Source organism: Canis lupus, chromosome 15 (genome assembly GCF_003254725.2).
Source record: "Canis lupus dingo isolate Sandy chromosome 15, ASM325472v2, whole genome shotgun sequence".
In the NCBI taxonomy this organism is placed as follows: Eukaryota; Metazoa; Chordata; class Mammalia; order Carnivora; family Canidae; genus Canis; species Canis lupus.
This window is the reverse complement of record NC_064257.1, coordinates 6404926-6430837: the sequence shown is the minus strand read 5'-3', so window position 1 is coordinate 6430837 and position 25912 is coordinate 6404926. Positions and strand designations below refer to the sequence as shown.

Genomic DNA, 25912 nt, shown 5'->3' with positions numbered 1-25912 from the left:
CTAAGGCCTCTTTTGATTAGGCTTGTCCTAATCCTTGTGCCCTGTCCTCAGCCTGCCTAGCTAGTTTTAGCAAGAATGTTGCTAATCAGTTTAGTGAGAATCCTCCCACCCTTGACACCTGATCAAGTTCTCATCTCCAACCTTTATTTTTTTTGTCTTTTTTATTTTTTAAAGATTTTATTTATTTATTCATGAGAGACACACAGAAAGAGAGAGGCAGAGACACAGGTAGAGGGAGAAGCAGGCTCCCTGCAGGGAGCCCTACATGGGACTCGATCCCGGGACTCCAGGATCACACCCTGGGCCAAAGGTGGCACTAAACTGCTGAACCACCGGGCTGCCCAAGTCCTTGGTTTGTCTTTAGCAAGCATCCTGTTATGCCAATTTAGCGAGAATCCCCCTACCCTTGATGTCTCCTCATAATTTTCCACTAATTGACCCCCCTCACTCTCATTGGCTATAAAATCCCAATTGTCTTGGCTGTATTTAAATTTGAGCTCAGATTCTCTCACCTGCTGCAATAGTTTTGAATAAAACCTGTCCTGTCATCTTTACAAATGTCCAGTGAATAATACTCTTTAACTTGACTCCCAGCTTTTTTTTTTTTTTTTATTTTTTGGCTTCCAATTTTGTATCTTCAGCCCAGACAAGGCCTCTAACCTCTAGACTTAAATATACTATTGCCTCTTTGACAGCCCCTCTCAGATTGCTAATTGGAATTTCAAACTAAACAGATCCAAAATAAAACTTTTGATGTTCCTCTCTCAGTTTTTTTTTTTTTTTTTTAAATAAGATCTAGGGCACCTGGGTGGCTCAGTGGGTTAAGCATCTAACTCTTGATTTTGGCTCAGGTCATGATCTCAGGGTTGTGAGATAGAGCTCTACATCGGGCTCTGTGCTGGACATGGAGTCTGCTTGGGATTCTCTCTCTCCCTCTGTCCCTCCCCCATCCACTCACTCTCACACTCTCTTGCTCTCTCTCTCTCTCTCTCTCTCTCTCTCTCTCGCACACACACACACACACACACACACACACACAAAGAGGTAGGATTTACATCTCCTCACTTTGAATATGTGTGGGTTGTGGCCACTTTTGGCTAACAGAATATGATAGAACAAATACTAAATAGCTTCTGAGGCCAAGTCATAAAAGGCCATGCAGCTTCTACTTTGCTCACAGGAACACTTTCCGGGAACTCTGAGCACCAATGTAGGAAGTCTGATTATCCTGGGGTCACCGTGGTAGAGAGGCCATGTGTAGATGCTTTAGTTAGCTGTCCCAGCCTGCAAGTACAAAGGCCCTATGCCATGTGCTAGATATTAGGGACACAGAAACAAATGAGGCAGGGTTCCTGCCTTCAATATTTCCTACTAGCTACAACTTCAAGAAGAGAATCTAATTGTCTTCTCCCTCCACCCCAATGCACGTTACTTTGATATTGTAGGGACTCCTCATTCTTCTATTCTTTTTCTTCCTCATGCTCTTCCTTTCCCCTTTGTTCTTCCTCGACTTCGTCCTCCACATTTTATATTTCCCCCAATCTTTTTAAAAATTTTTATTCATTTATTTATGAGAGACAGACACAGGCAGAGGGAGAAGCAGGCTCCATGCAGGGAGCCCGACATCGGACTCCATCCTGGGTCTCCAGGATCACGCCCTGGGCTGAAGGCAGGTGCCAAACCACTGAGCAACCCAGGGATCCCCTATTTCCCCTGATCTGATTCTCTTTATTGCCTTCCTTTTCCTCCTTCTCCATACAACCCTTACATCATGTCTTCACTCATTTTTACTTGTAAGAGTGAGATTCAGAATTGAGAAAGGAAAGGAAAAGAAACTTCTCTCCTGCTGTTATACTTCTCTATTGCTGGGTATCAGATAACTCCAGAAGTCAATGGCATAAGGAAAGAACCATTCCATAACAAGTGTTGGTGAGGATGTGGAGAAAAGGGAACCCTTGTGCACTGTTAGTGGGAATGCAAAAACGGTGCAGCCACTGTGGAAAACAGTAATGAGTTTCCTCAAAAAATCAAAAATAGAGGGCAGCCTGGGTGGCTCAGCAGTTTAACGCTGCCTTCAGTCCAGGGCCTGATGCTGGGGACCCAGGATGGGGTCCCACGTCAGGCTCCCTGCATGGAGCCTGCTTCTCCCTCTGCCTGTGTCTCTGCCTCTCTCTCTCTCTGTCTCTCATGAATAAATAAAATCTTTAACAAAAAATAGAAATACCATATGAACCAACAATTCTACTTTTGGGTATTTATCTGAAGAAAGTGAAAACACTAACTCAAGAAGATATACAGGGCAGCCCGAGTGGCTCAGTGAAACTCTCTCTCTCTCTCACTCATGAATAAATAATCTTTAAAAACAAAAACAAAAAGATATACACACACATACTCATACCCCATATTCATTGCAGCATTATTAATTATACTCAAGATATGGAAGCAACCCAAGTGCCCACTGATGGAAGAATGGATACTTTGCATTGCATCCATTATCTTTTTCATTATATATTTATGTATTTATTTATTTCATTATATATAATAATATATTAAATATATATCTCATTATATATGTAATTATGTATACACACAATGGATGTAATTCATATATAATATATAAACATATGTGATTCATTATATATATTTATATACAGAATATATATACTGGAATATTATTCAGTGTATAAAAAATATTTATTTTTTTAATACTTTTTTTTTCAAAGATTTTATTTATTTATTCATAGAAACAGAGAGCGAGAGGCAGAGACACAAGCAGGCATCATACAGAGCGCCCGATGTGGGACTCGATCAAGGGTCTCCAGGATCACGCCCTGGGCTGCAGGCGACGCTAAACCGCTGCGCTACTGGGGCTGCCCAATCTTTTTTTTTTTTTTTAAGATTTTATTTATTTATTCATGAGAGGCAGAGACATAGGCAGAGGGAGAAGCAGGCTCCATGCAGGGAGCCCGATGTGGGACTCGATCCTGGAGCCAAAGGCAGAAGCTCAACCGCTGGGTCCCCCAGGCATCCCCAGTGTATAAAAAATCTTGCTACTTGCAACATGGATGGAACTTGAGGGCATCACACTAAGTGAAATAAGTCAGAGAAAAACTTTATAATTTGACTTATATGTGGAATCTAAAGCAGGCAGCTGAACAAAAACAAGAAAGAAACTCAGAGAGAATAGATTGGTGTTTGCCAGAAGTGGAGTGTGTGTGTGTGTGTGTGTGTGTGTGTGTGTGTGTGTGAAATGGGAAAAGGGGGCCAAAAGGTCCAAACTTCCAGTTATAAAACAAATAAGTCCTGGAGAATATAATGTACAGTGTGGCGCCTGTAGTTAATAATATTATATAGTATATTTGAAAGTTGCTAAGAGAGTGTATTTTAAAAGTCCTCATCACAAGAAAATAATTTTTAACAATGTACGGTCACAGATGTTAACTAGACTTATTGTAGTGATTATTTTGCAATATATACTAATATTGAACACATTTTGTACACCTAAAACTAATATAATGTCATTTGTGAATTGTATCTCAATTTAAAAAACAACATTTTTAAATGCCTATGAATTCTGTGGGTCAAGAATTCAGAAAAAATAGGGGCACCTGGGTGGCTCAGTGGTTGAGCTTCTGCCTTCGGCTCAGGTCGTGATCCTGGAGACCCAGGATCGAATCCCACATCGGGCTCCCTGCATGGAGCCTGCTTCTCCCTCTGCCTGTGTCTCTGCTTCTCTCTGTGTGTCTCAAATAAATAAATAAATAGATAAATAAAGTTTTTTTTTAATTCAGAAAAAATAATAGTGGAGGGACACCTGGCTGGCTCAGTCAGTAGAGCATGTGACTCTCGATCTCGAGGTTATGATTTCAAGAACCACATTGGACATAAAATTTACTTTAAAAAAATAATACTAATGAAATAGTTGTCTTTGTTCTGTACTGTCTGGAACCTTAGCTAGCAAGACTCAAATCGAGGGGAGTGACTCATATGGCTGGTCCCTGGAATCATCTGGAAGATTTTTTTTTTAAATCTTTATTTATTTATGATAGTCACAGAGAGAGAAAGAGAGAGAGAGAGAGATTGAGAGGCAGACATAGGCAGAGGGAGAAGCAGGCTCCATGCACTGGGAGCCCGACGTGGGATTCGATCCCGGGTCTCCAGGATCGCGCCCTGGGCCAAAGGCAGGCGCCAAACCGCTGTGCCACCCAGGGATCCCCATCTGGAAGATTTTTTACTATGTGTCTGGCACTTCAGCAGGAATAGGTAAAAAGTTGGTCTTAGCTGGAACAGAGCACCTACATATGGCCTCTCTGATGTGATGGCCTCAAGGTAGTCAGACTTCTGGTATGGCAGCTCTGGGCTATGAGAGAGAAGGTTCCAGCAAGCAAGGTAAAAACTACATGACCTTTTATGACCTAGCCATGGAAGCCACATGGTATCAATTCTGAAGTTGTCTACTGATCAAAGTGGTCGCGAGCCCACATATATTGAAAGGGAGAGGACACAGACCCCACCTCTTAATGGGTGAAAGGTCAGAGAATTTGTGGCCAAGTTTTTTGTTTGTTTTGTTTTTTTAAGATTTTATTTATTTATTTTAGAGAGAGGGTAAGTGGGAGGAGGAGCAGAGGAAGAGGGAGGAGAGAGAAGCAGACTCCCCACTGAGCATGGAGCCCTAGGCAGGGCTCATGACCCTTAGGTCATGACCTGAGTCAAAATCCAGAATTGGACACTTAACCAGCTAAGCCACTCAGAAGCCCTGTGGCCATATTTTAAAGCCACCAGAACTTCTCAGTTCAAATGTCAGCATATCAGAGAGGCTATCCCTTCCTGCTTTTTCTAAAATTGTCACCCCTAGAATTGTCTACAACTCTCATCATGATTTGTAATTATCTTATTCTTTTGGCTCATTTTTTGTTTATTATGTCTCACTTCAAGACTGAACTGCATGAGGAGAGGAACCCCACTTCTCTGGCTCACCCTTGGATCCCGATTACCTAGCCCAGGGCTTGGCATAAATAAATCACACTATAGAATTGGAATTAAAATCTAGATTTATCTCATTCCCTAATTCATTCCTTTTATTTCATCTTGAAGGAGAGAAAAAAAAAATCAATTGTCCCAGTTAAAAAGTGTAGTAGAAACAAATGCTGAAAGTAAAAACAAACATATTAGTTGATTTGTTGTCAAAGCCTCACGCACTGCCCTCCTTAGTAGCTCTGCCATTTCAGAGATGGCAAAATCAAATAGATTTGCCAACTCTCTCTGTTACTGGCCCTAGATCATGAATATGTAGAAACCTGCCTGCTTGCAAAATACAAAAGAGGGACTTTTTTTTTTTTTTTTTAAGTTCCAGGAAGTATTTTATTGTTTGACTAACAGAACACACAAAACCAGGCAGAGAAGTCCCCACGGAAATGATTGGTCATGGTTCATTGTTGTTTGCCCTCTGATCCTTCATCTTCTAAGCATTTATTATTTTTCTTTTAAAGATATTAGATATTTATTTTTATCACAAATGCAATCCAAACATGAATGAATGAATGAATGAATGAATGAATGAATAAATAAATAAATAAATATATTATTGTTTAACATCTGACCCCACCACGTTCCTTTAAATAACAAAAAGAGCTAACTGTCTTTTCAAAGCCTATGTGGCCATAGCTGTCCCGCCTATGGTTTTAAAAACAGACCTTCTGAAATCCCTTCTTGACCTACAGCTCCTCTGTTAAAGAAATCCTGGGAAAGTGGTCCTATTGATAATGTCGATAGTCTCCAAAAGGTGAGGATGGTAACTGTGCTGAAGGCAACAGAGAGGGGTCTTCAGCAAACTGAGGACCATTGGGAAATTGTGCAGAGGCAAATCTTGTCAACAAGATGCCAGCTCCTTCAATTAAAGCTAGGAGGACACCACCCATCGCGGCTGACCCAACCATGGCCACTGGTCCTGGTAAGGCACCACTTGTGATGGAGTTCCAGGGATCTTCTTTCCCTCTCACTTGAACCACACTGCAGTCAGTCATGAAAAATAAATCTCCTCAACTGCAAAGCTACCTCCCAACTGCGGAGCCCTGGTTTTAATAGCTGTCAAACTCTCTCATAGTCTGGGGTTTACTCCCACTGGAGAATTGCGAAAATCTTTGAGTGCTTGAAAGAAACCACCACCTATGCTACCCATGGTAAAAGCCCGTCCACAATTCTCAAGGTCAAGGCTCTCACATATACTCCTCCATCTTGACTCCACCAGAAGAAAACACCCCTTCTTAAAGTTTTAATTAAAATTCCAGTTAGTTAGCTTTAGGTGTACAATATAGTGATTTCACACTTTCATACAACACCAGGTGCTTCTCATAGCGAGTGCACTCCTTGATCCCCATCACCTATTACACCCAATCTCCCAATCCCCCCACCCACCTCCCCTCTGGTAACCATTAGTTTGTTAAAAAAAGGGCTACTTCTTAAAGAGAGAGAGAGAGTCATTTCTATTCAACATTGTACTGGAGGTTTAGGGCATTGAGCAAGAATATAAAAGAAAAAGCATCCATATTGGAAAAGAAAAAGTTAAAACTATCTCTATTTGCAGCTAACATGATCTTATATATAAAGATGTTAAAAAACCCACAAACAAAAAAACTTAACTGCTACAGGTAATAAACAGATTCAGTAAGGCTGTAGATACAAGATAAATATAAAAAAACAATTGTATTTTTACATATTAGCAATGAACAATCGAAAAACAAAATTAAGAAGATAATTCCACTGTTACTAGCACCAAAAAGGATAAAATACTCAAGAATAAATTTAACCAAAGTATAAACTTTGCACCCTGAAAACTGCAAAACATTATTGAAAAAATTAAAGAAGACCTAAAGAAATGAAAACATATCCTACGTTTATGGATTCTAATATTGAATACTGTTAAAATGGCAATAATCCCCAAATTAATCTACAGATTGAATACAATTCCTTTTTTTTTTTTTTTTTTTTTTTTTGAATACAATTCCTATCAAAATTCCAACTGCTTAAAAAAAAATTCCAACTGCTTTTTTTTTTTTTTTTTTTTTTTTTGCAGATGTAAACAAGCTGATCCTAAATTTCATCTGGAAATGCAAGAGACCCAGAATAACCAAAACAACCTTGAAAAAGAAGAACAAAGTTGGAGAATTGACACTTCCTGATCTCGAAACTACAAAGCTATCATAATCAAGACAGTGTGATACTAGCATAAGGAAAGACAAAGATCCACACAATAGAATTGAGAGTCCAAGAATAAACCCTTACATTTGCAGTTGATTGATTTTGACAGGGGTTGTAGACCATGGGGGAAAGAAGTCTTAAACAAATGGTGTAAATAAATAAAATCTTTAAAAAAAAAAAAAAGTGCAGCCCCGGTGGTTCAGCGGTTTAGCGCTGCCTTAACCCAGGGCATGATCCTGGAGACCCGGAATCAAGTCCCTCGTCGGGCTCCCTGCATGGAGCCTGCTTCTCCCTCTGCCTGTGTCCCTGCCTCTCTCTGTGTCTCTCGTGAATAAATAAATAAAATCTTTAAAAATAAAAAAAATTAAATACTGGTCCTTGGACAACTGTGTATCTACATCCAAAAGAATGAATCTAAACCCTACCTCCCATAATATATAAAAGTAGACTCCAAATACATCAAAGACCTAAATGTAAGAGCTAAAAGTATAAAATGTTTAAATGCATAAGAATGAATCTTTATGACTTTGGATTAGTTTTCTTAGATATGATAACAAAAAAGCTCAAGCAATCAGAGAAAAATTAGACTCTGTCTAAACTAAAAACTTTTGTGCTTCAGGAGCACCTGGGTGGCTCAGTCGATTGAGTATCCAATTCTTGATTTTGGCTCTGGTCATGGACTCAGAGTCCTGGGATCAAGCCCCACGGTCTCTGCACTCAGCAGGGAATCTGCTTGAGGCTTTCTCTCCCACTCCCTCTGCTGCTGTCCACTCAAATGAATAAATAAATCTTAAAAAAAAAATAGAAGACTTGAATCAACATTTCTCCAAAGAAGTCATACAAATGGACAATAAGTACATAAATAGATGCTCAGCACCATCTGTCCTTAGGGAACTGCAAATCAAATACACAATGAGATACCACCTCATACCCATTAGGATAGGTATAATTTTTTTAAAAACCTGAAATAGGGCAGCCCAGGTGGCCCAGTGGTTTAGCGCCGCCTTCAGCCCAGGGCCTGATCCTGGGGACCTGGGATCGAGTCCCATGTCGGGCTCCCTGCGTGGAGCCTGCTTCTCCCTCTGCCTGTGTCTCTGCCTCTCTCTGTGTGTCTCTCATGAATGAATAAATAAATAAAATCTTAAAAAAAATTTTAAAAACCTGAAATAAAACAAATATTGGCAAGGATGTGGAGAAATTAGAGCCCTCATAAATTGCTGATGGGAATGTAAAATAGTGTAGCCACTGTGGAAAACATTTCCTCAAAAAGGTAAACATAGAGTTATCATATAACCTGGCAGTTCTACTTCTAGGTATATACCCGGAAGAACTGAAAGGTTCCATATTCAAAAAAATTTATATGTACCCACACAAAAACTTGCACACAGAGATCATAGCAGCATTATTGTAGCCAAAAAATGGAAACAATCCAAAGGTCTATCAACTGATGACTGGGTCAACAAAATACGGTGTATACATATAATGGAATATTATTCAGTATTAAAAGCAATGGAGTGGTGGGGGCGCCTGGATGGCTCAGTCAGTTAAGCATCCAGCTCTTGATCTCAGCTCAGGTCTTGAGTTCAAGCCCTCTGTTGGGCTCCATGCTGGGCATGGAATCTACTTTAAAAAAGAAAAAAAAAAGCAATGAAGTATTGATGCATGCTACACAGATACACCTTGAAAACACTGTGGTAAGAAAAGAAACTAGATCCAAAAGAGGGACACCTGGGTGGCTCAGTGGTTGAGCGTCTACCTTCAGCTCAGGTCATGATCCTGGAGACCCGGGATCGAGTGCCACGTCAGGCTCCCTGCATGGAGCCTGCTTCTCCCTCTGCCTGTGTCTCTGCCTCTCTCTCTCTTTTTCTCTGTCTCTCATGAATAAATAAAATCTTTAAAAAAAACATGCTGGAATTGGATAATAGTGATGATTGCACAGCCTTGCGAATGCACTAAAAACCACTGAAATTTTACACATTAAAATGGTGAATTTTATCATCTGTGAATTTTATCTCAATTAAAAAATGCAAAAGAGCAGGGCTGCCAGTAGAGGAGGAGCAGGTGGGCAGAAATCCCATTAGGATGCCAGGTGGTGTCTCTTGGCAAGGTAGTCTGGTTCGATAGTGTCCAAAGCAGGTCCGTGTCCTCCTCGGCCAGGTGGCTCCATTTCAGCTCCCACTTAAGGTTTCTGTCTGAATGAGGGGTTCCCCAGCTAAAAAAGAGTGAAAACCCTTTGCCCAACCGATCAACTGCCAAGAAGCTCCTCCCCAACTTCTAAGCTCCAGACTTGTGTGAGGCAGTATGAGGAGAGGTTGGGGAGTCAAAACATCAACAGAGGCCAGGGGCCCAGACAAGGGCTGGAGCGTCGCAGACAGTGCTGGTGGCTGGAGCCCGGCCTCATGGCAGCGTGTCCGCTAGCAAGGCTCCCTCTGGCTTGGTCTGGTCTCAGGGGAGCATTGACACATTTGAGAGGTTTAGTTTCATTCATAAACCTTGACTGAGCATGTCCTGGCTCTCCCCCCGGGTGGTGAGCCAAGTCCCTGTCCTCAGGTGGCTCAGGCACAGGATGTGTAAACATGCTCAGTCCCTGATGGTTCTGCTCCCCCTCCTGGACTGAGCTGAGATTTTGGGTTCGCTGTCTTTCAAAAAAGTAAGACAGTGGCAGGGGAGCAGCTTTTAGCCCAGGGAAAGAAGGAGGAAAATTAGTGCCTATTGGGCCAGATACTGGAGCTTGCACATATGTGATTTAGCTTCCTCCCTACTGACTCCTTCAGCAGTCGGTGAAGGGACTTGTCCCGGGTGATTGGAGCTAGTGTGCTGTAGAACGGAGACTGGAACCCAGGATCGTGGGATTTGCAAGTCTGTGCTCTGGAGAAGCTGGAAGTTTGCCAGAGGTTTTCACCTTGGCCCCTCCATTGCACCATTTCTGTCTCCCACTATTCACACATTACTTGCTCATTCATTCATTCATTCATTCATTCCTTCATCCCAGAAATTTCCCTGAGGAGTCATTTGGTGCCACATGTGTTAGGCAACAGACACGCAAACCTGGATACCCGAATAAATCCATTCAAGGATTTATAATGTATTGGGAGCTAAGCCTGGGCTGAGACATAAGACCAGGGGCTGAGTTAATTATACCACCAAGGGAGGCCCTCTGGTGGTTTGGCCAGGTGGCAGGTGATTTTATTTATTTTTATTTTTTAGATTTTATTTATTTGTTCATGAGAGACACACAGAGAGGCAGAGACACAGGCGGAGGGAGAAGCAGGCTCCCTGCAGGGAGCCCGAAGAGGGACTCGATCCCGGGACCCTGGGGTCACACCCTGGGCCGAAGGCAGACGCTCAACTCAACCCCCCAGGTGCCCCCAGCAAGTGGTTTTAATATGAGAGCGAGAACTCAAGGTTTGGGGCAATGGGGGCAACTCTATTGCTAATTCTCTAGCCAACACCCCCTGTCCCGTGGCTGTGCAGGGTGTGGAAGGGTGAGCTGCCATCGTTGGGGAGAGCTGGGGGGGAAGTGGTAATAGGGCCAGGGCTACTTCTCAGCCACAGCAGGAAGTGGAGGGGGGGGTTGCTGAAAGGGCTTCGGAGAGTTTCCTTACTATAGGGCTTTGGTTTGGGAGGGCTCAGTCAGAAGGGTCATTGGGAGGGGGGTGGGGGGCGCCAGAGTGAGCTTGGGAAGGAGAATGTAGAGGATCAGAGCATCCAGAATGAGAGTGAGAGATGGGGCCTGAGGCTTTGCAGTCCTGTCCCAAGCTACAGGGTAAATACACTTCACATTCCGGTTTCTGAGGCTAGTTTTGGTGCAGGAAACAAGCTATCATCTTTGCTCAGGGTACCAAATAGAACATGGGGGAAATTTGTTAGGAAGTGCAAGAGGGAACGTCAGCCTCCACTCAGGCTGGAGGCCACGGGCACTGCTTACACTACGGAAGGGACTTGGCCTGGGGTAGAGAAGGAGGCAGGCGGCTACTAGGTTTAACTCAAGGCCTGACCTCGAGTTGGTTTTTCTTATCCTCTTAGGTGCACACCAGTCTGCTCATCTAGTGGCTACTTCCTCCTCTCCGAGCTAGCTGTGCCCTCCTGCTGTTCCTAGTTAACAGCTGCCTTAGCAGAGAAGTGGCGTGGTGCTGCGGAGAGCACTCGGAATGCAGCATCTGTCCCTATAAGTCCCACTTCCATAGGCAGTTGGGGATGGAAGCAGCCAGAACTGGGATGCAGGATTTAGAACTCCAGTTCTTTCCATCCTTCACTGCAGTATCATAAGACACACACAGCCTGACTTCCTTAGCTTCCCTGAGCTTCAGTTGCCTTAAAAAATATCTACGTTGGGGCACCCGGAGGGCTCAGTGGTTGAGCGTCTTGTCTTCAACTCAGGCCTGCTTTTCCCTCTGCCTGCGTCTCTGCCTCTCTCTGTGTCTCTCATGAATAAATCAATAAAATCCTTTTTATAAACCCACCTTTTAGTAGTTGTGAGGATTAAATGACATGTGAAGCCTCGAATACAACGCCTGGCCATGGTGGGCCCCTAATATTTGTCATCCGGACGTGCAAAACTGACCTGGCTCTCTGGCTGTGCATGGTAGGTAGATGCTCAAATGAGTATCTTATTATACATGTTACGTGCTGAACATACGAAATTCGGGTGTTGCAACCCTTACCCCCACTATCTCAGAATGTGACTGTACTTGGACACGGAGTCTCTAAAGGGGCGATCAAATTAAAATGACGTCTGTAAATTGGGCCCTCATCCAGCATGACTGGTGTCATGATAGGAAGAGAACATTTTGGCACAGATGTGGACAGAGGGACGATCACGTGAAGACACAGCGAGAAGACAGCCATGGATGAGCAAAAAAAGAGAGATCTCGGAAGAAGCCAATCCTTGATCTTAGATGTCTAACTTCCAGAACTTCCAGAAAATTAATTTTTGTTGTTCAGTCCGTCAGTGTGTGGTACTTTGTGATGGCCCCGCCGGCCAACTACAACAACACGTACACATTGTGCCTTTTTTTTTTTTTCTTCACATTGTGCCTTTTTAACCCGTGGGTGGGTGGAAGGCTCCCTGGGTAGCTGATTAGAAACTGCTTCTCCGGGCAGCCCGGGGGGCTCAGTGGTTTAGCGCTGCCTTCGGCCCAGGGCATGATCCTGGAGACCTGGGATTGAGTCCTGCATGGAGCCTGCTTCTCTCTCTGCCTCTCTCTCTCTCTCTATCTCTGTCTCTGATAAATAAAATCTTAAAAAAAAGAAAAGAAAAGAAAAGAAAAGAAAGAAAGAAAGAAAGAAAGAAAGAAAGAAAGAAAGAAAGAAAGAAAGAAAGAAAGAAACTGCTTTTCCTGGGTAGCCCGGGTGACTGGGGATCGAGTCCCACATCCGGCTCCCCGCATGGAGCCTGCTTCTCTCTCTGCCTGTGTCTCTGTCTGTCTCTCTGTGTGTCTTTGTCTCTAATAAAAAATCTAGAAAAAAAGAAAGAAAGAAAGAAAGAAAGAAAAAAAGAAAGAAAGAAAGAAAAGAAAGGAAGGAAAGAAAAGAAAGGAAAGAAAAGAAAGAAAGAAAGAGAAAGAAAAGAGAAAGAGAGAGAAAGAAAGAAAGAAAGAAAGAAGAGAGAAGAAAGAAGAAAGAAAGAAAAGAAAAGAAAAGAAAAGAAAAGAAGAAAAGAAAAAAGAAAATAATGGAAGAAAGATGGGCAGTCCGGGTGACTCAGGATCGAGTCCCACATCGGGCTCCCCGCATGGAGCCTGCTTCTCCCTCTGCCTGTGTCTCTGCCTCTGTGTCTGTGTCTATGAATAAATAAATAAATAAAATCTTTAAAAATAAATAAAAGCTCTTAAAAAGAAAAAGAAACTGCTTCTCCGCCTGCAGAGCTGGGCTCTCCAACTGCACGTCGGGCTTAGAGCCCCAGGCGCGGGCCCCGCCGCCTCGCACCGGGCGCTGCTCCCTGGCCTCTGCGCTGCAAGCAGGTGTCCGGGGCCAAAGCAAGCCTCGGCCTTCCCAGGTGGCCGGTCGCCTGCCGAGCCCAGGGACTCCCGCGGCACGGGGCGCGCTCCCGGGGCGGGCAGGGCTGCTGGGTGAGCCTTGCGGTGACCCCGGCGGCCCCGGTCCCGGGACGGTAGACACGCGGGAGAAGGCAGGGGCGCCGGGCGGGAGGGAGGGCGGGGAGGCCCGGGGCCCCGCGCGCCCGGCCACCGGGCAGTGCCACCCGCGCGCGCCCCCGACGCGTCCCCGGGGCCCGGCCCCCCGCCCCGCCCCGCCCCCCGGGGCCGCGCACGCCCCCTCCGCGAGCCGGGACCCCGGGCCGCGCGCGCCCTGCGCCCCTCCCCGCCCGGCGGGTGCGCGCTCTCCCCGCCCTCGCCCCCGCCCCCGCCCCCGCCCCCGCCCCCGCCCCCGCCCCCGCTCCCGCTGGCGGCGGCGGCCGGGATTGTTTTTGTTGTCGCGGAGGCCGGAAGAGCCGCGGGAGCCGGGCCCCGCCGCCCCGCCCCGCCCCGCCCCGCCCGGCCCGCGTCCCCGCGGCGCCCGCCCAGCGCCACTATTCCGGAGAGCAAGCGATACGCGGCGGCGGCGGCGGGGCCCGGGGCGGGGGGCGCCGGGCAGCGGGGCGAGGCGGCCCCCGCCGCCGCCATGGACGCGCTGGGACCCGGTGAGGAGCGCGCGCGGTGGGGAGGCCCGGGCGGGGCGGGGCGGGGCGCGGGCCCGGGTGGTGCCCGCCGCGGCGGCGTCGCGGAGCCGCGGGGCGCCCAGGCCGAGGCGGGCGGGGCGGGGCCGGGGGGGCGCCAGGTGCGCGGCCTGGCCCTGCCCGCGAGGGTCCCCTCCCGCCGCCGCGCTGCTCGGGCGCCCTCACCCCACCCCCCCGTGGCTTCCTTGGCGCCGGTGCACGGTCCCGAGCCCTCCGACAAGGAAGCGGAACTTGCCCCCAAACACTTCTCGTGCCCGCCCAAAGGCCAAGGGGCAGAGAACCCCCCGCCTCGAAGGCCCCGGAGCCTCGGGAGCCCGCGTCCTGCGCCCCTGCAGCCTGCGCGGCAGCCCCGGAGGGAGCCGGGCGGTGGGCGCGGGCCCGGCGGGCTCCAGGGCTCCCAAGTGCCCTAACTGGGTTAGAGACGTGGCCGTGAGGATTAGAGGAAGGAGAAAGTGCTTTGGCAACGTGATTCCCCATCTTCAGGAAGCACCTCTGTGCACCTTCTCCAGGCCGCCCAGTTGCAGGCTGCAAGAAATGCCCTGCGGATGGGGAACCTGGGGCCCCCTCCTCAAACCCCAACAAGGTTTCTAATGCCTCGGCTAAGCGGGGCAGGCTTTAGAGGCTACGATGCAATTAGCTTTAGTATCAAACCTTATCTACATAGCGGATTTAGTGGTAGGGCGTTTAATTTTTTTTTTTTTTGAGTGCATAGAAAATTCAGTTTACCATTTGAGTTTGGAGACCTTGCAGGTCTGTTTTTACTTAGAACTTGCTTACATAACTGAATGATGGAAGCCCACCTTAATTTGCTGCTTAAAGTATTTTTTAAAGGCCCCCACCATCAAATTTCATATGCCTTTTTTTTTTTAAGATTTTATTTATTTATTCATGAGAGACACACACAGAGAGAGGCAGAGACACAGGCAGAGGGAGAAGCAGCCCGATGTGGGACTCGATCCCGGGACTCCAGGATCACGCCCTGGGCTGAAGGCAGGCGCTAAACCACTGAGCCACCGGGGCTGCCCTCGTATGCCTTTTTAAAAAATAAATTGGTTTTGTGACATTGGTAATAGTTGATAAACCTCAATCCCAGTATTAGGCTGGGTTACTTCTGTGGTGTCCCCCAGCCAAAGGCATGATCCTGACTTTTCTGTTCAATCTAGTAATTTAATAGTTGTATAACCTTGGGCAAGTTACTTAGTTCCTTTGAACTTTCATTTCCTCATCTATAAAATGAGGGTAATAATAATTATGTGCTGCAAGATTGTTGTGAGAATGAAATGAGATAATGTATGTGAGGAGTCTTAATGTGGACACTAATGCATTGTAGATATTCAACAAATGTTTCTTTTTCCCTCCCGGTTAGTAATTCATAATTGAAGCAACTGTTGCACTTACGAGCTGATGCTGGAAGACACTCTGTAACTGTGTACACAAACTGTATTTCGTGGAAAAGATCAACCTGGTAGAGTTAGAACCATCCTAGAGACTTCTTTTTTTTTTTTTAAATTTTTTATTTATGATAGTCACAGAGAGAGAGAGAGAGAGGCAGAGACACAGGCAGAGGGAGAAGCAGGCTCCATGCACCGGTAGCCCGACGTGGGATTCAATCCTGGGTCTCCAGGATCGCGCCCTGGGCCAAAGGCAGGCGCTAAACCGCTGCGCCACCCAGGGATCCCTCTTTTTTCTTTTTTGGTTTGATTTTAGCATTTGGAGATTTGAACTTAGCTCGCTCAGGATTGTGGAAAATTAATTCTCACTAACCACAGTGGTTTTTTTTTTTTTTTTTTATGATAGTCACACACACAGAGAGAGAGAGAGAGAGAGAGAGAGAGGCAGAGACACAGGCAGAGGGAGAAGCAGACTCCATACACCCGGAGCCCGACGTGGGATTCGATCCCGGGTCTTCAGGATCGCGCGCTGGGCCAAAGGCAGGCGCCAAACCGCTGTGCCACCCAGGGATCCCCTAACCACAGTGTTAAGACACAAGATCAAAATGTCACATAAATCTTTTCTGTTGACCGGAACATTTTCTTGTTTGCTGTCAGTAAGCCCCTTTTCAGGTGTCACACTACCTCGGAAACCCAATTAATAATAAGCTTCTTGATGAACATAGAATTGGAGCAAAGGGAGTCGGTAGTCTTGTGGGATATTTTATCCAGGCTGTTTTAGAACTTAGAGAAGGATTCCAGCTTTGTTGAAGCACACACAGCTCTGGTGCTTTGTGCCCTCCTCACTTGAATAATCACTGAAATATTCTTAGTCTCCATGTGCGTTCTCTATTTTGGTTTCTGACAATAATAACTTAGAAATACATTTAGTCAGATTATCATTTATTCTGGCTATATTAATGATAACTTTTTTTTTTACGGCGCTTTCATAGCTCTTAGCTCATTTGATCTTCTGTGAGATAAGCAAGGCAGCGCCAGCCCCAGATTCCAGATGAGTAAAAGAGATTCCCAGAGCTTTAGTGACTTTGTCAAGGTCTCAAGGTTGAGTGGTGAGATGCAGATGAGTCTGGGTCATCTGACCCCTAGTCTTGCCCTCCTCTTCATTTAAGGCTGACTTCATCCAGCCTGTTGAGTAATATTTGTTTCCTTTGTGGAAGATGTAATTTTCTGACTTTCTCACCAAATTTTGGAGAAAGGCCCAGGGACCTTTGAGCACTGACTCTAACATTTATGCAATCGTGAGAGCTGACGTTTATTCAGCACGTACTATTATGAGGCACCGTGTTAAGCTTAATGGATGCTCACAGTATCTCATGGGATCCTCACAATTGTTTTAGGAAATAGCTGCTGTTCTTACCACACCTCCCATATTTTATAGATGAGGAACATTTTAGATGAAGGTTTTTCTAAATAAATCTCCTAATTCATTAATTTATTACTCAAAGAAATAACCACTCACCTTCTAACTTTTCTCTCTTACCAAACCACTCACCTTTGATACCACTTCTTTCATTTCCTCTGCTTCTGTCCCCTTGGTGTCAAGTACCAAAGGATTATGAAGTACATTGGGGGAAAAAAGCGCACTGGGCTGGGAATCAGGAAACCTAAATTCTAGTCACAATTTAAAATCAAAGCCCTATGTCCTTGGGCAAGTCATCTGCTCCAAATTTCTGTTTCTGAATTTCTATCATAAAGCTGGATTTATGATACAATGATTGCCTAAATGTACCCAAGACCATGCAGGGCTGACTTGTTTAGATGATTTAATTGGGGTTAATTTGGTATGACTGTCACCTCTGATATTATTTATGATTTACCTCTTACCTTGTTTTGAAATGTCTTACCACACCTACAGCAGATCCCTTCTACACCAGAAGTGGAGCTCAACCCCAAGCAATCATATTTCTAGTGTAAATTACGTGCCTTTTGCTTTAGTGAAAAATGATAGTCAATTCTTGGGTTTTAAGAATGACTGGGTTTCTGTTTAGTTTCTATCTGGGGCTGCTAAAAAGATGATGGTACAGGCATACTGGGAGATATTGTGGGTTTGGTTCCAGATCACCACAATAAAGCAAGTCCAATGAATTTTTCGGTTTCTCAGTGCATGTAAAAGTTATGTTTACAATATGCTGTAGTCTCAGTGTACAATAGTATTATGTCTAAAAAATGTACATCCCTTAATTAAAAAATGATTTATTGCAAAAGAGTGCTAGCTGTCATCTGAGCTTTCAGTAAGTTATAATCTCTTTGTTGATGGGGGCTCTTGCTTTGGTGTTGATGGCTGCTGACAGATGAGGCTGATGTTGCTAAGTTTGAGGTGGCTATGGCAACTCTTAAAATGAGATCGCAATGAAGGTTGCCACATCAATCGACTCTTCCTTTCATGAATGATTTCCTTGCAGCATGCGGTGATGTTTGATAGCATTTTACCCACAATAGAACTTCTTTCACAATCGGAGTCAATCCTCTCAAACCCTGCCACCGCTTTGTCAACTAAGTTTGTGCGGTCTAGGTCTTTTGTTATCACTTCAACAATCTTCACAGCATCTTCACCAGGAATAGACTCCATCTCAAGAAACCACATTCTTTGCTCATCCACAGAAGGAGCTCTTCATCCCTTAAGGTTTTATCATGAGATTGCAGCAATTTAGTCATATCTTCAGGCTCTACTTCTAATTCCAGTTCTCTGGGTGTTTGCACCACATCTGCAGTTACTTCCTCCCCTGAAGTCTTGAACCCCTCTCAGTCATCCAGGAGCCTTAGAATTGACTTCTTCCAAACTCCTGTTGGTGTAGGTATTTTGACCACTTCCCATGAATCATGAACGTTTTTCATAGTATCTAGAATAGTGAATCCTTTCCAAAAGGTTTTCTTTTTCTTTTTTTAAAGGTTTTATTTATTTAGTCATGAGAGACACACAGAGAGAGGCAGAGACCAGGCAGAGGGAGAAGCAGGCTCCCTGCGAGGAGCCGGATGTGGGACCCGATCCCAGGACCCTGGGATTATGCCCTGAGCCAAAGGCAGACGCTCAACCACAGAGCCACCCAGATGTCCCTCCAGAAGGTTTTCAATTCACTTTGACCAGATCCATCAGAGGAATCACTATCTATGACAGCTATAGCTTTTCAAAATGTGTTTCTCAAAGTCTTAAAAGTCGAAATTACTCCTTGATTTATGGGCTGCAGAATGGACATTGTATTAGCAGGCATGAAAACCACACTAATCTTGTTGTTCACCTCTGTCAGAGCTCCTGGGTCATCAGGTGCATTGTTCATGAGCAGTAATATTTTGGAAGGAATCTTTTTTTTTTTTTCTGAGCAGTAAATCTCAACAGTGGGCTTAAAGCATTTAATAAACCATGTTATATGGGATGCCTGGGTGGCTCAGTGGTTGAGCGTCTGTCTTCGGCTCAGGGCATGACCCCGGGGTCCCAGGATCGAATCCTACATCAGGCTACCCGCATGGAGCCTGCTTCTCCCTCTGCCTGTGTCTCTGCCTCTCTCTCCTCTCTCTCTCTCTCTCTCTCTCTCTCTCTCTCTCTGTCTCTCATTAATAAATAAATAAAATCTTTAAAAAATAGTCATAAACAGATATGCTGTCATCCAGGCTTTGTTGTTTCATTTGTAGAGCCCAGACAGTAGATTTAGCATAATTCTTAAGGACCCTAGGATTTTCAGAATGAAGATTGGCTTGAACTTAAATTCACCAGCTACATTAGCCATTCACAAGAACTGATCTGTTCTTTGAAGATTTGAAGCCAAGCATTGACTTCTCTCCAGCTATGAAAGTCCTAGATGGTCTCTTTTTTCAATATAAGGCTGTTTCAACCACATTGAAAGTCTGTAGCCACCTTCATTAATTTATCTTAACTAGACCTTTTGGATAACTTGCTGTAGATTCTGTATCAGCACCTGCTGCTCCACCTTGCACTTTTATGTTCTAGAGATGGCTTCTTTCCTTAAACTTCATGAACTAACCTCTTCTAGCTTCAATTTTTTTTTTCTTTTCAAAAAATATTTTGAGGGCAGCCCAGGTGGCTCAGAAGTTTAGTGCTGCCTTCAGCCCAGGGTATGACCCTGGAGACCCTGTATTGAGTCCCACATCGGGCTCCCTGCATGGAGACTGCTTCTCCCTCTGCCTGTGTCTCTGCCCCTCTCTCTCTCTCTCTCTCTCTCTCTCTCTCTTTCTATCTGTGTCTCTCATGAATAAATAAATAAAATCTTTAAAAAAATATTTTGAGAGTGTGTGTGTGCTGGAGCAGAGAGAAAGGGAGAGAGAGAATCTCAAGCAGGCCCCACACAGCATGGAGCTTAATGGGGAGGGGGGCGTGGGAGGAATGGATGGGGGCTCAACCTCACAACCCCGAGATCATGACCTGAGCCGAAATCAAGTCAGACACCCAACCGACTAAGCCACCCAGGTGCCCCTAGCTTCAAACTTTTCTTCTGCAGCTTCCTCACCTCTCTCAGCCTTCATAGAATTGAAGAGAGTTAGAGTTTTGCTCTGGGTTATGCTTTGACTTAAGGGAATTTTGTGGCTTCTTTGATCTCTCCAGACCACTGAGACTTTCTCCTTATCAGCAATAAGATTGTTTTGCTTTCTTATCATTAATGTGTTCGCTGTAATAGCATTCTTAACTTCCTTCAGGAACTTTTCCATTACGTTCACAGCTTGGCTGACTGGCGCAGGAGGCCTACTTTTGGTCCATCATGACTTTAACGTGCCTTCCTCACTAAGCTTAATCATTTCTAGCTTTCGATTGAAAGTGAGAGACATGTGACTCTTCCTTTCACTTGAACACTTAAAGGCCATTGCAGGGTTATCAGTTGGCCTAATTTCAGTATTGTGGTGTCTCAGAGACTAGGGAATCTCATGCTCAAGGAGAGGAAGAGAGACGGGAATGGCCAGGCACCGGAGCGGTCAGAACATACATTTGTGGATTAAGTTTGCTGTCTTATACGAGTACAGTTTGTGGCACCCCAAAACAATTACAATGGCAACTCAAAGACCACTGATCTCAGATCACCATAACAAGTATAATGGAAAAGTTTCAAGTATTGTGAGAATTACCAGAATGTGGTACAGAGACATGACGTGAACAAATGCTGTATGAAAATAGCAGCAGTGGTCATGCTCAATGCAGGGTTGCCACAAACCTTCAATTTGTAAAAAAAAAAAAAAAAAAAAAAAAAAAAAAAAAAAGAAAGCAATATCTGCAAAGCCCAATAAAGCAAAGTGCAATTAAATGAACTATGCTTGTATTGCTTAGTTCAACATTTATTGAATTCCTACAATGTGCTAGTTATTGAATGAGGTATTGAGGAGATAACGATGAACTGGAGATCCATTTCTTCTAAGAATATACAGTCTAGTGGATGAGACAATAATTAAAATGTTGTTTCCGTGTACTTGTGCAAAGTGCTCCCTTATACAGAGGGTCTTGGGTACACCAAGGATGCACCTTCCAGTCTGGGGAATTCCAGAAATGCTTTCCTAAGGAAGTCACACCTAACCTGAGTTTTGAAGGATGAGTAGAATTTAGGGGGAAGAATGAACAATGAATTTAGTATGTGAGATTTTCAATAACTTTAAGACTTAGTACATGGAGATCTGTCAACACACATTTCATTAAAGTGTTTGCTTTGATTTTCTTAAGTGATGTTGGACCAGAATAGCTTCTTGCTTCAAAGTTTTCTCTCCTTAGTGAATTGTCTTTGTTCTTGGTGAAATGCCATAGCAATAGAACCTGCTATAAATTTCTTTTGTAATCACAGCCCGTTTTACTCAACACTTATTTGTAGCAGAAAAGATGTTTATTTTTTAGGTCCGTGTCTACTTCATAAGAAAGATGAAGTAAGGTTTTTCTATATTTAAGTATTTCCCAGTCTGTGTTTCCTCAAATTCCTTATCTGCTGAATATTGGTAGATACTTGATTTGAGAAAGAGAGTGTATGTGTGTTTAGGGGAAAAAATAAGTTGGGTAAATGATTAGTTAAACAGATTTATGTATTATAAAGCTCATTAGAGAATTTAATATAACGTACATTGGAATTTTGAGGAGAGATAATACACAGTTTCTTTGGCTTGTGACATCCTGTCTTTTTGTAGAATATTTTATGAACCATCAATGGAATAATTTGGAATTGCTGCTGTATCTAGATCAGGGTTTCTTACGTTCAACACTATTGATACTTTGGATGGCTACTTCTTTGTAGGGAGCTGTCCTGTTCATTGTAGGATGGTTAGCTGTAGCCCTGGCCCCTACCCATTATATGTCAATAGCACCCTCTGGTGACAGCCAAAAATGTCTCCAGACATTTGTCAGATGTTTCCTGGGGGACGGTATGTCCCCCAGGTTAAGAACCACTGGTGTAGACTGTAAGTTCTTTGAGGGCAAAAGCTCTTCAGAGGTTCCTGAATCTACAGCACAGGCTAGGCATATAATAAGTGAATAAATGTTGAGTAAGTAAACTAGACATTATGATCAAGAAATGTCACATTGTCCAGATTCTAAAAACATTAGATCATAAACAATAAAGCCTGACATTATTGGCATTGTTTCACTATCTAAATTAGCAAGTAAATTAATAAATATAGCTGCTGTTAATCTCCTCCTGCCTGTACAAATTATAATATAGGCTAGTTTGTGAAGGATTAATAGATCTTCTCAAGCCTGAGCATGGCGATTGTCCCTAGAGCTTAGAGATGGTTCTATTTTATTTTATTTTATTTTATTTTATTTTATTTTTTTTGAGATGGTTCTATTTTAAAATGCATGTAATTTGGTGGTGCCCAGCTGGCCCAGTCGGTATAGCATGCAACTCTTGATCTCAGAGTTGTAAGTTTGAGCCCCACATTGAGTGTACATATTACTTAAAAATAAAATCTTTTTAAAAATACATATTATTTTGTAAGCCTAGCTAGAGATCTACTGATGCTCGTAAGAGGTTTTCTACAGGACCGTACATCTGAGAGGAGTTCATCATATTGTATATATAATTTTGATGTCCCCCAGATTCAAAATGATATCTGTATGGCAAAAATATTTGGAAATCCAGAACACCTTAGGTTAAGAGATATCACAAACTTTTTATATCAGGGTATGTTCAGTGAATAATCAGATCTCAATAATTCTATCTATTATTGTTATCATCATCATGATCATGAGGGAATATTATCCTTTATGGCCAAATAGCACATCAAATGTCTTTCAATCTCTTCAGGACCTCCAACCAGCCTGTTTCAGCCACCTCGTCGTCCTGGCCTTGGAACTGTTGGAAAACCAATTCGACTGTTAGCCAACCATTTTCAGGTTCAGATTCCTAAAATAGATGTATATCACTATGATGTGGATATTAAACCAGAAAAAAGGCCTCGGAGAGTCAACAGGTAAGGATTAGAAAAAGTAGACTTTTATACATTTAAATGCATATATAACATTTATCATGTATATTCTCTAAATTTTTTCAACACGTAGGTTTTGTTTTGTCTCTAAGATGGTAAGTTTCTTGATAGCAGCTTTGTTGTATAATACTTGGTTATCCTCCACAGATTTTAGCAGGGTGCTGGATACATCATTGTTCAATGTGAATAAAAAAGGCAAAAGTTTCTATCCTTGAGGAGCTTATATTCTAGTAGGGGAGAAGACCGAAAATAAATGAATAAGCACCCAAAACATATTACGTGTTAGTTGGGGATAAGTGCTATGAAGAAAAATAAATCAGGGAAAGAAGATAGAGAATGAGGGTAGGGTGAGCCACTGAGGTACTTTTAATAATTTTTGGAGGTAGTTCAACAAGATGTGCTGATGGATGGAACATAGGGTATGAGGGAAGAAATGAGTCAAGATGGATCCCAGGTTTTTGTCCTATGTAAGTGGAAAAATGGAGTTGACATTTATTGGGATGGGGAAAACTCTGGGAGAAGTCAACAAGGCTGGCAGATCAGGAGACCTGTTTTGGACACGTTAGGGCTAAGATATCTATTAGACATCCTAGTGGAGATGTTGAGTGGGAAGTTGAATAGATGAGGTTGGATTCAGGGGAGAGGTCTAGGCTAGAGACAAATATTTGAGAGTCATCACCATGTTGGTGGTAAAGCCATGAGCTGGGTAAGATTGTATGTGGTTAGGAAAAAAAAGACTCCCAAGACTGAGTCCTGGGGCACTGCAGTATTTTAAAATTGGGGCAATGAGGAAGTATTAGCCAGGAGACTGGCATGGGGAGGCCATTGGGATAGGGGAGACCAAGACAGAGCAAGGAGGCAAGGAAAGGTGTTTTAAGTTGGAAGAATTTATCATCTAGTATTCAAGGAGCACTGAATTTAGTATTGTGGAGCTTGCTGGAGACCTTGGGAAGAGTAGTTTTGGTGGAGGGAAGGTGGAGAAGGTTTAAGAGAGACAGGAAAAGAGCAGTTAGAGACAACTCCTTTAAAGGGATTTTGACACAAAAGGGGAACAGAGAAGTGAGATGTTCAAATGAGGAAGAAGTCAGGTTAGGGAAGTTTAATTATTTTGAAGGTGAGAGAAATTATAACACATCCGTATGTTGAAGGAAATAATCCAGTAAAGAGGAAAAATTTGATATAATTCAGGAAAGAGGAAAATTCTGGAGTCATATCCATGAGCACACCAGAGTCAGTAGGTTTATTGTATGACACGCACTGTTCTAAATATTCTGTGTCATTATTCACTTAACGCAACAAACTTTTTGTGGTAGGTGTTAGGATTATTATAATTTTACAAATGAAAAGAAACAGATACGTGGAAGATTCAGTACCTTGTCGAAGGTCATGTAGCTCTAGCACTTTAATCGCTGTGTGAAAAGGGGAAGATGACTTGCCTATTCTGAATTTTTTTTTCCCCTTTTAATATGAAGGCACTTACCATCAGCCCGTTGGTCTCACAAAGATTAACTGAGAATAGAGGTGAAAATATCTCTTCACTATAAACTTACTTATGGTTATAATTTAAGAATGTAAGATGAAAAAAAAATGTAATATGAGAAATTACTCTTCCAATATGAAACTGTATTGTCTTCAGTTAGCTTTTTAAAAATTGGTAATATATGATACTACATTTCTCCATTAGTTTTTTTCAGTTGCATGATTTATTTTATGAATGTGTATCATTTCCGCAGATCTTATCTGCAGAACATTAATGTCTTAGCTAGTGGTGATAGATTTTGGCTTTTAAGATACAGTTCCCACAATGTAGACATTGGTAAGATGCAGAGTTTTCGTTGACTCTAGCGTTCCAAAATCTCACAGACTCAGATCTGTGCACCTTGAACCGTATACTCTAGTTACCCTACAACTGCCTTTAGTTCAGAGCCTGCTTATGGTGTGGTCTGATGTAGTTACAAGAACACTTAGGTAATGCTATGCATGCTTGATTGAATGAAAAATTCTAAAAAGGAAGGAACTACATTGGCAATCTTTATGGAATGAAGATATTTTACATTTTCTTCTCTACACTGCTCAGGAGCACTTTGGAGTAAAACAAGTCCATATAAAGAATAATAAACTGCCAGCATTAGGGCAAAGGGGGTTGACTTATTCCTTTGAATATATCTTAGATTCATTGGCCCTCACCATTTCTGAATTTCTGCCTACTTTTTTTTCCTGAAACCCTGATATTTGAGTGAGGATGTTTATTCGCTAACAAATTTATCGTGGTTCAATTGTGAATATTCATGCTAAAGTTAGATACCTAAGATAGATTATTCTCATAAGGCTACATTTGTCATAGGAGAGGATTATGAAAGGCAAGAGTTTGAGAAGATGCCATACATTTTATGCTCTCTTTTTATTCCCTGCTTTTCTTACCATCACGTAGCTGCTTTTGTTCAGGGGTTGCTATCTTTCTTTAGTTGACCACTGTTGACTGTTTTTTCAATTACTGAAGCCAAGTGTGACTTTTGCTTTTCCTGAGTAGTTTTGAACTCCGTGTAGGTGATTGAGGGGATCATGATAGTTTCCTTACTGCTCACCATTTCCCAAAGCTAACTGCCACTCTCTCCATTACTGTTAAGAGAGGTAGTAGATACAATGGTGCGGCACTTCAAGATGCAGATATTTGGTGATCGGCAGCCTGGCTATGATGGCAAAAGAAACATGTACACAGCACACCCACTGCCAATTGGACGGGACAGGGTAAGTGTTAATAGCCAGGAACGCTTATTAGACTTAGGTCATTTGCATAGGACAGAATGTTTCCCTTTCTAAAGACAACTTAATTCTTAGAGTTGTTTCACACAGTGATGATAGATTTGTTATTGCATCCATATGCCCCTGTCCCCTTAGTGAATCCATAATTGAAGATGAGATGAGCATTAGTGGGAATCCCTGGGTGGCTCAGCGGTTTAGCATCTGCCTTCAGCCCAGGGCGTGATCCTGGAGTCCCGGGATCGAGTCCTGCATCAGGCTCCCTGCATGGAGCCTGCTTCTCCCTCTGCAGTGTCTCTGCCTCTCTCTCTCTCTCTGTCTTTCATGAATAAATAAATAAATAAATAAATAAATAAATAAATAAAATCTTAAAAAAAGAGATAAGCATTAGAATTTAAGTTGACTCTGATTATTAGAATTAGAT

At 43.3% G+C, this 25912-nt stretch overlaps 1 protein-coding gene and 1 pseudogene across 2 annotated transcripts in view; one reads left to right on the top strand and one right to left on the bottom strand.

Annotated features, from left to right (window-relative positions):
- Positions 1 to 5737: 5737 nt before the first annotated feature.
- On the bottom strand, positions 5738 to 13820 carry LOC118350845 (mitochondrial import inner membrane translocase subunit Tim17-A-like; annotated as a pseudogene).
- LOC112663833 (protein argonaute-4) overlaps positions 13721 to 25912 on the top strand; it is a 39603-nt gene continuing 27411 nt past the window's right edge. The window contains exons 1-3 of one of the 2 annotated variants that reach the window (XM_035698763.2): positions 13721 to 13837; positions 22548 to 22713; positions 25356 to 25476. In XM_035698763.2, coding sequence (XP_035554656.1) covers positions 13819 to 13837; positions 22548 to 22713; positions 25356 to 25476 — 306 coding nt within the window. In that variant the 5' untranslated portion in view covers positions 13721 to 13818. Of the gene's footprint in view, positions 13838 to 22547; positions 22714 to 25355; positions 25477 to 25912 lie in introns of those variants that run through there. The other variant, XM_035698764.2, reaches the window with a different exon arrangement.